Raw genomic sequence first — 13,275 nt, forward strand, 5'->3', positions numbered from 1 at the left:
TTTTGTTGGTTAATTGTTTCTTGTGACTAGATAAGGCGGGTGTCTCTGTAACCTACCCACTGGTCTTATATAGTACCTGCTGTGTTGTAGGGGTTAAGGGCTAGGGATGCAAAGGTGGATAAAAGATGTGCTGTCTCTGGAAGAAATACACAAATAGAGGAAATGGGGAATAGATAGATATTTATACTATTCTATAACTGCTATAGAATAATAAAATATGTGCTGTGAGATTATAGAGGAGAACAGGAACATATAGGAAGGTCATCCAAGAAATGATGTTCAAACCTAATATTAAGGGATGAGTCAGCCATTCAGAAGGAAAAAACACTTGAGCATCAGCATTTCATAGAGCAAGGATGAGTAAAATGCAGGATAGCTGACTTTGCCTTTACCCCAGGAAGTAAGCTCTGGTGAGGAAATAGGTATGAGTAAAAGTAGGAGGCAGAAAACTCTGGTTGACATAACTAAAAGCATTATTTTTTCTTCCAATTTTATTGAGATATAATTGATAATTGCATTGATAAGTTTAAGGTATACAGTGAAATGATTTTATTTCATATGTCAAGAAATGATTACCACATTAAGTTTAGTAAACATCCATCATCTCTTACAGATACAATTAGAGAAATAGAAAAAAAATATTTTTCTCTTGTGATGTGTACTCTCTTAACTTTCATATATAACATAAAGCAGTGTTCATGGTATTTATCATGTGGTACATTACGTTCCTAGTATTTATCTTATAATCTGGAAGTTTGTACCTTTTGATACCTTCCTATAATTCACCCTTCCCCCCAGCCCTCACCTCTGATAACCACAAATCTGATCTCTTTTTCTATATTTGCTTATTTGTGCATGTATGAAGGATAATTCACCGATAACACTGCGTTAGTTTTTGTTACACAACACAGTGATTTGATATTTCTGTGCATTTCAAAGTGATCATCATGATAAGTCTAGTTACCATCTGTCACCGTACAAATCATTACATAATTATTGACTTTCCCCTCCCTATACATTTCATACCCATGATTCATTTATTCTGCAGCTGGAAGTTTGTACCTCTTGATCTCCTTTCTCCCCTCTGGCAACTGCCTGTTTGTTCTTTGGATCTATGAATCTGTTTCTGTTTAGTGTTGTTTGTTCATTTGTCTTGTTTTTTCAATTCCACTTGTAAGTGAAGTCATACTTTATTTGTCTTTCTCTGTTTGACTTATTTCGGTTAACATAATACCCTCTGGGTCCATCTATGTTGTCACAAGTGGCAAGATTTCATTCTTTTTTATGGCTCAGTATTACTTCATTGTGTATCTGTATACCGCATCTTTATCCATTCATCTATTAGTAGGTACTTAGGGTGCTTCCATATCTTGGCTATTGTAACTAATGTTGCAGCTTTCCAAATTAGTATTTTAATTTTCTTCAGATAAATACTCTGAAGTAGAATTGCCAAATCGTATTTTTTTCTGTTTTTCTGTTTTTCATTTTTAAGGAATCTCCATACTGTTTTCCACAGTGGCTGCACCAGTTTATATTCCCACCAACAGTGCACAAAGGTTCCCTTTTTTATGTGCATTTTATCTAAAGTAAACCTCTGTTCCCTCACCAGTTTTTTATATGGCACAGTTCTTAAGCCTAATTCTGGAGAAAGCATCATTTTCACAAAGCAAAGAATTCTAGGTGGTGGAAATAAAGTTATGTTTTATGTATTAAGATGTATCCTTTGGGAGGTGGGGGGCGGTTCATTGTAGAAGTACTTTTGAATAAAAAAATAAATCCAAAGTCCCATCACTGATTTTTTTCAAGTGAAATGTATGTATATATACTTTTATGAAGTAACACTCTTCCTAAGAAGGGGACATATATCTAAATTGTTAGGTGATTCAGATGATTGCTTGGGACATTGGGCTTTGAGCTTAGTAGGAAAAGTCTTTGATTTATGTTCAGTATATTAACTCTATTGGATCCTTTGAAACACAGTTCATTTTGACTATATGTAGGCAGATTTCTCAACTGAGAGAGATTCTGTTTCATAAAGCAAAGAGAAGGAGATGACATCATTGATTCTGAAACTACCTCTGAAGAGCCATTCAATGGTCAGGCTGTGACCAGTAGTCAGCATCTGTTTGACATTTGGGTTAGGTCTTACACAGTCCGACTTTTGGCACGGGAGTTTCAAGTCCAGTGTATATCCCTTTCTGATAGAATGCCATTGCCTCCGATCTTCCCAGGAAATTTTAGTAACTGAAGTCAAATAATAATGGCTTGAACCAAAAGATAATTTGTGAATAATGTTTACAGCAGTAAGCTCACACTGGTAAAGTAGTGATCAGTTAACTCCTTAATCCTGCTCTTGTATTTTACAAACTGAAAATTTGAGAAACTGATCTTAAACAGACTTTGAAGCATAAAATATTTGTTGTGATTTTTTTTTTTAAGTGTTGCTTAGTTGTAGCTCTTGCTTACCTACTAAACCATTAGAGTAACTGAAGTTTCTCTTTCTCTGTCAGGTAATACATACAATATTCCAATCTGCCTGTGGCTGCTGGACACATATCCGTATAATCCCCCTATTTGTTTCGTTAAGCCTACTAGCTCAATGACTATTAAAACAGGAAAGCATGTGGATGCTAATGGGAAGATATATCTTCCTTATCTACATGAGTGGAAGCACGTAAGTATTAATGGTGTTCTGTGAATTTGTTGTATTATATATTTTGTTTACTAGCATTTACTTTATGTTAACACTCAAGTAGGATTAAAGGAGGATAAATTCATGTAAGATCACTAATCACTGAGCTGGGTAATTGAAAAAGGCTCTTTGAAAGAAACATGTCTTGTATTTTTATAGAGCTTGGTACTTTACAGAATACGTGTAGTCACTATTTTGTTTGCTTGAGTTGAACCTTTAAGAGTAGATAGAATTCACATATGGGGAATACATTTTAAAAAGTAGTATTCTTTGGCATGTATTTGTGAAACTGCTCAAATCTCATTACTCAAAGTGTTCCAGTCAAGAAGTACTAGGAAGAAACTTTTGATGGTTTAGCTCTGACAATTTCTATCCAAAATATTGCTAGAAAAGCCAAACAAAGTAGAACCAACATCTGTGAAATGCTTTACAGAACTGTGAGACAATTAGGACTTGAAGGGCCAAGATCCTGTGAAGAAGGAAACTGCAAAAAGATGAATCAACTTTCTGCCAGTTTTCCCTAGGAGTATTTACTGATTCTTGGTGCAAGGTGAGAGGCTGAGAATCTGGGCAGAAGGCTTTAGCTAGAGGCAAAGAAGACTGCAGAGTTTCTGACAGTCTCCTAGAGCTCAAAAGACAACAGTTGTTGGTCTGTCTGCTAGGCACCCAGTATTTTAGGAGCCAAGAATTAAGGAGAAAAGGAAGCTACAAAGAAGTGAGCCAGATATAATCTGCATTTCCCACTCAAGACATATGCTGAATTCCTAAATTTCAAAGACACGATGTTAAAAAAGCTAAGCAGAGAGCCTCTGAAAAACAGCCAAGTTCTCAGCAGTCTTAGGTTGTGGAAGCAGTAGGAGCTTGAAACCTTATCAAGGAGGATGAGTGAAGTCGCTCAGTCGTGTCCGACTCTTTATGACTCCATGGACTGTAGCCTACCAGGCTCCTCCATCCATGGGATTTTCCAGGCAAGATACTGGAGTGGGTTGCCATTTCCTTCTCCAGGGGAACTTCCCGACCCAGGGATCAAACCCGGGTCTCCAGCGTTGTAGGCAGACACTTTACCGTCTGAGCCATAAGGGATGGGTAGAAGTAAATACCCTAGATTCTTAAGTTGGCATGCTGGAGGAGCACACCCTGTGAGTGAGAACTCAGAATGAGCTCTGTAAAACTCCAGCCTTGAATCAGCCCAGCCCCTGATTATATTAAGGTGATTTTCCACATTTATCTGCCAAGGATAAGATAGAGTGAACTTTGGCTGGAGGAAGATAGTATATAGAACCTGTGTAATTATTCATGAACAGTGTCAAGCATACAATTTAAAATTACCAAGTACATCAAGAGATAGGACATAGATAGAGTGGGGGGAAAAGACGCTAGAAACAGGCACTGCCCTCAGGTAACCCAGTTATCAGACAGAGACTTGAAAATGATTATGACTGATGTGTGCAAGGTGGAGAACTATATTAGATATTAAAAGAATGAACCGAATAGAAATCTTAGAACTGAAAAATAGAATGATAGAAATTTAAAAACTCAATAGATGGGTCAGTAGCAGATTGGACTCAGTGGAATAGAGAATGAACTGGCATATGAATACTTTGTATTTTTAATGCTAGAGACCTAGAAACAAACCTTACAAAAGATGTACACATCTATTACAGAGAAAATTTTCAATTTTATTGAAAGACACTAAAGAAGACTTAAGTCAAAAGAAAGAGAACCTTATTCATGGATTGGAAGACTCAGTATTACATAGACTCTTCAGTTTGTAGTATATTTACAAACTGAACTGTTTCCTAAGAGAAGCTTTTGTTTCTTTGTGTATTTGTTTCTTAATTTTGTGAACTTGATAAGCTGAATCTAAAATTTATATGGAAGTTCAAAAGATTGAGAATAGCCAAGAAGAATGAGATGGAAAGGACTTGCCCTATAGGTATCAAAATGTTTTATAAAAAAATAGTAATTAAGATGGCTTGGAATTGTCAGAGAAGTATTCAAATGGATAGATGGAGCATAATAAATAACCAAGAAAAAAGATCCACTGTGCAGGCATATATTGGAGACATTGTAGACTTGATTCCAGACCATAGCAATAAGGCAAATATTGTAATAAAATGAGTCACATGAATTGCATGGTTTCCCAATGCATATAAAAGTTACGTTTACCCTGTACTGTAGTTTGTTAAATGTGCAGTAGTGTTAGGTCTAAAAAAACAATGTTTATACCTTAATTTTTAAAAAAAATTATTGTATACTGTAACAAACCATAATGGAATATGAAAAAGAATATGTATAATTGAATCACATTGCTGTACAGCAGAACTTAACAGAACAATGTAAATCAAGTATACTTCAAGAAAGTTTTTTAAAAATATTTTATTATTAAAAAAAAATGTTAACTATTATCTGACAACACAGGGTTGCCACAAACCTTCAATTTGTAAAAATTGCAATATCTGGAAAACACAGTAAAGCTAAGCACAGTGAAAAAAAAAAAAAGAAGAAAGTTAGGCCTAAGTATAAACACCTAATGTATAACAGTGATGGTACAGAAGACCAGTGGGAATAAGATTAAGAACTTCAGTAGTGGAGTTGGGACAGATTCCTATTTGTATTGTACACAAAAATTAATTTCAGATAGATTGTGAAAAGCAGAAAAGTAAAACTTAATATAGGAGACTGCTTTCATGATCTCATAATAGGTGGGGTTTTTTTTTAAAGAAGATGCAAAACTTTTACTATAAAAGAAAAGACTAAATTTTACCTTGAGTTTATGCAAATTAAGAACTTCTGTTCATTAAACACAAAGTAAAAAGTGTGAAAAGACTAACCATAAACTGAAAGAGTATACTCATCACCTACAGTATAATATCCAGAACATAAAAATAACTTTTGGGAATCATAAAAAGAAGGAAGCCCAATAGAAAAATAGATGAAACTATTGGATAAGTATTTCACAAAAAATCCTAATGGCCAATAAATATATGGAAAGATTTTAATCCTGCTAGTAGAGAGGGAAATCTATAATAATTTTAAATCATGAGATACCATTACATGTCCATTAAATTTTCACTCCCAGTTGACCATACCAAGAGTTAGGATGTGGAACAAAGAGAAGCCTTAGGCACGCTGATGGAGGTTTACACGGCTGCTCGAGATCAGTTTGGCCTTACCTGTAAGCGCCCGTGCCCTGTGTCCCAGCAGTTCCACGCCTTGGTTCTACTTTTACACTAGAGCAGCGTTTCTCAGCCTCAGTGCTGTTGGTATTGTGGGCTGGGGGTTGGATAATTCTTTACTGTAGAAAGGCTGTCCTGTTTATTACAGGATATAGAATCCCTGCCCGTTATCCACAAGATGCCAGTATCATGACACAGTTGTGACAACTATAAATGTCTCTAGACGTTTCTAGTATTCATTAGGAGGCTAAAATAGCACCCCCAGTTGAAAACCACTGCACAAGAGTAAACCTTGCACATATATACTTTAGGAAACATAGCAAGAATGTTCATGACAACATAAATAATCCACGTGACTGTTAGCAGTGTAGAAGCATGAATAAAGAAGTTGTATATTCACTCAGTAGAATACCATACAGTGATCAAAATGAATTTATAATTATATTCTTGAACAAGAATGTATCTTACAAACATTGCTGAAATAAGTCTGAATAGAATACACAGTTTGATTTAATTCATATGAACTTCAGAAATTGGAAAAATTAAACATACTGTTTAGAGAATTGTTTATAAGATGTAGTATGTTTAAAGAAAGGAATGATTATCCACTAAGTCAGAGAAGTGGGTAACTATAGATAGATGGGAATACAGTCCAGAACTTACAAGTTACTGGCAGTCTTCTGCTTCTTAACTTGGATGATGGCTACAAAAATATTTCCTTTATGGTTCCTCTTTAAAGTTACATTTGTTTTATACATTTATCTATGTATGATATATTCTGCAGATCTAACAAGACATAATGATAGCTAACTTTGGCATGGTATTCAAGGTTATATCATGGAAGATCCTGATTTTTAGCTACAGATTTTGTCCTTTAAAAAGCAGTTGGGAGTCATTTTAAATGTTTGAACAAGAGTAGGGTATTAAATACAGTGATTATCAGGTATAATATCTGAAGTGTACTAGATGAATACATTAATTAGCTTTCTGACTGAAAAATCACTAGCTGCTCTAAAACATTCTAGAGACTTAACACTAGAAATTTTTTGCCCACATAATAGTCCACTAGGAGTCTTCCTTGCTAGCAGGCAGCTTTCCTTCACTAGAGCTTCAGGCACCAGGCTCTTTCAAGTTTATTGTGCCACCATCTGCCAGGGCTTCAGAGTCCTCTGCATCAAGGAAGACAAGCAAAGAGGGACTAGTGAAGGACTGCCTTCCTTATGCACCTTGGCTTAGAAGTTAAATCTCTTCTGCTTATGGTCTGTTAGTAAAATCTAGTTGCAAGAGAGACTAGAAAATGCAGTTACTGCATAAACAACTGATTCTCAGCAACAACTCTATATTAGGGGCGAGGAGCATGAACTTCTGTAGACAGTCCTCTCAATCATAGCAAATAAGTAAAACTGGAAGCCACACAGAAGGCTATTGCAGTAATCTAGCATGATGCAAGGGAGAAGGCGATGGCACCCCACTCCAATACTCTAGCCTGGAAAATCCCATGGGCGGAGGAGCCTGGTAGGCTACAGTCCATGGGGTCGCTGGGGGTCGGACACGACTGAGCGACTTCATTTTCATTTTTCACTTTCATGCATTGGAGAAGGAAATGGCAACCCACTCCAGTGTTCTTGCCTGGAGAATCCCAGGGATGGGGGAGCCTGATGGGCTGCTGTCTATGGGGTCGCACAGAATCGGACTCGACTGAAGCGACTTAGCAGCAGCATGATGCAGAGGATGAATGAGGGCTGCTGTCATTTATCTTGCTCTTACCAATTGCTTATTAATCTTAATTCTGAACATATATACTGCTTGGAATGTAAAATTAACCTCTTTATTGCTTTCTGGAAAAGCAAACAAACAGGGATAGGGAAGGAAGCAGTTTTGTTCTTTGCAGGTTTTCAATAGGCAAGCAATTTTATAAAGATATGTTTCAGTTGACCTTTAGGCATTTGAGCTAAAATAAACTAATATTCTTGCCATTTTTTTAGTATCCTTATTATTTTGAATTAGTCATTTGTCATTCTGAAATATTAATGACCTGTTGCTTTATAATAGGCCTGGAAGTAGATGTAAAACAATTCCTTTTCCTTCCTTCAAAAACTAACATGAAAGGAATGGTATGATAAAGAATTAAAATAAAACTTGTCTTGACAAAATGATGGTTATGAGACTGTATAAACGAAGTCGTTACTCATACTACAACATGAGTGAGCCTTTGAAATTAATATGCTACATTAACAAAATCAGACACATATTCCATGAGTAGGCAATCCATTGACAAAATAGATTAGTGGTTACCAGGGGCTGGAGGGAGGGGGAAATTGGAAGGGATCACTAATAGGTACAGATTTCTTTTAAGGATGATGGCAGTGTTCTGAATTAGATAGTGATGATGGGGGAAAAAAACCCACTGAACTGTATACCTTTAGATGGTAAATTTTATGCTATATCTCAGTTTTTAAGTTGCATGATTTTAAAATCATTTTATGAGTTAGTTGGGAGTTTTCTTGGACTAAAAGTAAGAGATTAAATTTTGTGGTTCTCAATAGCAACCCCACACACACACCAGCCATGATCTCTAGCCCACTCTCTTCAGTGCTACACAGATACTTTACATGCTTGCTCCCGGCCTCAGTGTGTAAGTTCACAAACATACATAAGAAAGATAATGGAATAGTGAGAATCAGTAAGTTTGCATAAGAAGCTTTCTGAAATGTTATCTGTTGTCATTGACCATATTTGGGACAGAAGTAAACAAAATTGATGCTTAGGAAAGTTGAAAACAGCTAGTAAATTCTTCTGTTAGAAGAAGGGAAAGTTATGAAGATGGTTAGCTGATCAAGATCGTTGAGTAATCCTTCAGAACTTGATGAACTCATGAATAAAGTATATGAGATGAGCTACACACAAAATAATAGTAAGGGGTGGAAACGGGATCATCAGATAAGCCAGTTTGAACAACTTTGCCTAGCATGGTGAAAATGAAGTTGCTCACTCGTGTCGACTCTTTGCGACCCCGTGGACTGTAGCCCACCAGGCTCCTCCGTCCATGGGATTCTCCAGGCAAGAATACTGGACTATGGTATTAGAAGGAAAGATCCTTTAACAATTTGTATCTTTTGTAGAACAATCTAGTAATTTTTAAAATGGAGTCTACCTATAATTTAAGAAATTCCAATACTATCTTTAATAAAAATTAGTTGAACATGTGTTTTCAAAGGCCTTAAATAATATTTGTGACTAGTGCTTATTTCTTTTCCTAAATTTGTACCAGAATCCTTAATTTGTCCTTTGGAAATATAATAAATTTTGGTTAGCTGTATGGTGTCACATGAAGAACAATACTATCTGAATTTTGCAGTATAGTGCTTTTGCTAGTGCTGGTTTTCTATACATGAAACAGCAGCCTTGCTACACATAAATAGTAAGAAATCACATAGCTCTCTGTTAGTTAAATGTAATTTTCACGTTTGGAGTCCTACAAAGAAAATTGTGGAGCTAAGTTGAAAACAGATAACTAGCCAGACATTTCCTGTTTACCAAAAATTAAATCTGTAAACTGCGTTAAATTTGTTTTCCATTTTTAGCCACAGTCAGACTTGTTGGGGCTTATTCAAGTCATGATTGTGGTGTTTGGAGATGAGCCTCCTGTCTTCTCTCGTCCTACTGTTTCAGCATCCTATCCTCCATACCAGGCAACAGGGCCACCAAATAGTAAGTAGAATTGAGATTTGATTTTTAAACTCACATAAACATAAGAAAACAGAAAATCTTGTAAAAGAGCCTTTTGTAATGACTTCCCTTTGCTTTTTTAGCTTATCAAGTTAGTGGATTTTTTGGAGGTGTTCTGAAGCCCCACATCTGCATGTACAGATTCCCAACAAAGACTGGCATTTGGGCTTTCGTTTGTGGGTAGAAATCTAAGTATGGGTGTGCTGGATTCCAAAATGGAGGAGAAAGAATGCTGGAATAGAACTGGAATTTTTTTTTTTTAATTATGCATGCCATGGAATAGCTTTATTTGATCAATTTAGAGGCAGATGCAACTCGAAAGGCAATCTGACCTCCTTTTCTTTGCAACTCCAGGATCAGTGTTGTAGATAATAATCAATTTTAAAATCCACTATATCATTCATGTTCAGCTATTCTGGGTATACACAATGACCTTCTAGCTCTCAGCTTTCTTCTCTTGAGTACAGCCAATTCATTTTACTTTGAGTCCAGGGGGTGGGGCATGGAGTCAGTATCAATTCTCCCCTAGTTGGTGTACATTATCTCTATTATTTCTGGTTGGTTTTTTTCTTAATAATTATTACTGATACTTTAAAATCACCGTAGATAATTGAGAGTTGGTTGTACTTGTTTTGACTTTACTAAACCTGTTTACTGTGTTTTGAGCTGTGGTTTGTTTTTTTTAACAGATTTTGTTTAATATTGTAATTAACCAAATTATTTATCTTATAAGTTAGATTACATGAACTTTCATTTTCCTTCTGCTGAAAATTATCCTCTTCCTCTTCAATTCATTCTATCTTGAGTAGCATCTTGACTCACAAGCTGAATGGGAGTCTAACAGAATTTCGTGAATCCTTTTCCTTCCCTACTTTCCCAGAAAAAGTTTGGTTGTAGCATTTTGTAGCTCTTTTAATTAAGTAGATTCTAGGGATTCTTTTGGTCCAGAAATTTGTTTTCATCTTAATAAATTTTGTTGATTTTAATACACAAGATTAATCTTGCCCATCTAAGTTTGAAATGCCAAATATTTCCTAGCTTGTCATTCATATTTATTTGCTCAAATAACACAGCCAGTGACCACTTATGATAAAGGTAAGAAAGTTAGTCTCCTAAGCAACACGTTTTTCCTAAATTTCTCCTAGTTCAATATTAACATTGGAAGTGCAGCATTCTAGAAAGAGATCTCTCTAAATAGATTACTGCTACAGTTCCATTCTGTGCTCACTCATTGTAAATCACTAAACAGTCTAGAGCTAATATATGTGAATTACTCAGAGACCAACTTACTGTCTACCCATTACAGTTTCAATATTTTTTATACATTTAAACAATATTCTTTGTTATTAGGTGTGACTGCAAAGAAATGAAGGTCTGAATTCTGTCCTACACATACACATCAAGGAATAGCCCACAAATTTGGATCCTTACTTAAACAAATACAATCTTCTAGTTGAAAAATTATGTACTTCTATTATTATTATCATCATTATCTTTTAAACATTTTTGATCTTTGGTGTTAGGATGACTTTTGAGTTAGGTAGAAGTCACACCAAAAAAGTGTGCTATGGCCAAACCTCATTTTAATAGTAATAGTCAGCACTTAATCAGTGGTAACTGTGAGACACAGCTAAACACTTCATATTAGTTCTTATTTAATCCTTATATATGTTATGCTTCTCTGTATTCCATTTTATTCTAGCCCTGAAATTATTTCACCTCATTATCGGCTTCCTTATTAGTCTTGGACTCAGATAACTTTTGTTGTTTCCCAAAATCAAAACTTGAAGAGTTTGGTCAAATTAATAGCTTTGCAGAACCTTAGAAAAGGAAAATTACTTATAATTATGAGGAAATTGCTTATAATGGTGAAATGTCGTTTATACGTGTGCGAGAGAAACTAACATGGGGAGAGAAACTAGTAAGTGACTGTACATGTTGCTGACACCTAATAGTGGCCAGCCTCATCTTTTGATGTTCATAAAGATCAACCGTGTTTTGACCTGGGAAGAAGAAATGTTTTATGAGATTTAGCAGTTGTAACATTTTGGAAGGTGTTTTCCCTTTCTGAAATAGCATTAAACATCATCCTTAGCTTCATTTTTCTTAAGAAAAAATTTACTTATGACACCTATAGATTCATCTTAACAAGAAAACTATGAACACTGATGCTTGGAGATGTAAGCTCAGCAACTCTGGTAAAGACTTTTAAGAAGGAAAAAAAAAGACTTTTAAGGCCTATAGTCAGATCCCAGCAAGCTTTTCCCATCTACTTGCATTATGTACTCCAAAAATTTATTTCCCGAAGGTTCCGCCTCTCTTCAAGCCTTTGTATACTATTCATCTACTCGATCACTCTTGTTTACCACCACAGCCTGTGTTGAAATTAGCTACCTCCTACATGATCCCGTATATAACACTCTGTACTCACCCTGTCATAACAGCTTGTCTCTGTATTGATATTCCTTTGTTTATCTCATACAACTATAAGCAGCTTGAGGCCAGGAAGTCTTTTTTTTTGTTTTTTGTTTTTTTTTTCAATCTGATACCTTTCATAGGAAGGCACTAAAAAATTGATTGATTGAATTAATAGCTAATTCATCATTATTTCAGTGTGAAAAATTTCACTGAGGATAATTTGATTCTCAGACAAGTCAATTCCAGTTAAGGCTGAAATTCTCTTTTTCTTCCTCAGTGTTGGTTAGCTTCTTGGCACCACTGACTAGCTTCTACATCATTAGTGTTCTCTTTAAAATATATATAAAACATTCTTTAAGCATACTAGCTTTGAACCCCTTAGTATTCCCCCTTAGTATTTCCAAGCTTTTGTTTGTTTTGTTTTAACTAATCTAGGTGAATATAAGTTTTGTGTAGGACTTCTTAATAGTAATCTGAAGTCTTTTAAAATCATCACTCAAGCCAACAAAACCAACTGTGCTAATCGGTCAACATAATCTTGTAAGAAATATCAAAAGATACCTTAGATATAATAAAGAGGTCACTTTGTAAGAAACTGACCTTGGACCCCTTCCTCCAAATTCCAAACTGAATTGACTCCTGTCTCTCAGATTGTAGATTGCTTTAGGCTTAAAGAGCTAACCGAGTTGACCTGTTGGCCAGTTATTCCTTGTTGGGATTGTCATGTGTGTTGCCGTAACTCATGTTTAATGCTTTTAAAATTAGGTGATTTGAAGATATTTATTAGCTGTAGTAAAGAACTAATATGGATGGAGTGTTTGTTTTTTGGCAAGACTTGAATTCTTTACCTGTATGAAATTTTGCCGTGCTTGATGGTGATGTAAGTCTTATTTAATAACCTGTGTATCCAGGACTGTGCATATTATTTTAAAATGTTAAAAATTATTTTTAGCTTCCTACATGCCAGGCATGCCAAGTGGGATTTCTGCATACCCATCCGGGTACCCTCCCAATCCCAGGTAATGAAAAAATATCTTTTGAATAATTGTTTTAGAAATTCTGTTAGATCTAGAATAAAATAATGGGTGCTAACTAGGGCATTAAAGTAAATTTGGTTGCAGTTTAATGGAAGGTAAAACTCAGTTTATTGGTGAAATTTTATGGTATGTACATAGTTGAACAGGAGTTTTTTTTCCATTCTAAGGAAATGCAGCTCTATTCTATTTACAGACGGGAAAGGGGTGGGAAATGACGATG

General features: G+C 35.5%; 1 protein-coding gene across 1 annotated transcript in view; it reads left to right on the top strand.

Annotated features, from left to right (window-relative positions):
- The window catches only part of TSG101 (tumor susceptibility 101), a 43,007-nt gene that overhangs the window by 8,532 nt on the left and 21,200 nt on the right, over positions 1–13,275 (top strand). The window contains exons 4-6 of the mRNA XM_069565047.1: positions 2,511–2,674; positions 9,456–9,582; positions 12,971–13,037. Of these exons, the coding sequence (XP_069421148.1) occupies positions 2,511–2,674; positions 9,456–9,582; positions 12,971–13,037 (358 nt within the window). The remainder of the gene's footprint in view (positions 1–2,510; positions 2,675–9,455; positions 9,583–12,970; positions 13,038–13,275) is intronic.

Source organism: Ovis canadensis, chromosome 21, assembly GCF_042477335.2.
Source record: "Ovis canadensis isolate MfBH-ARS-UI-01 breed Bighorn chromosome 21, ARS-UI_OviCan_v2, whole genome shotgun sequence".
Taxonomy (NCBI): Eukaryota; Metazoa; Chordata; class Mammalia; order Artiodactyla; family Bovidae; genus Ovis; species Ovis canadensis.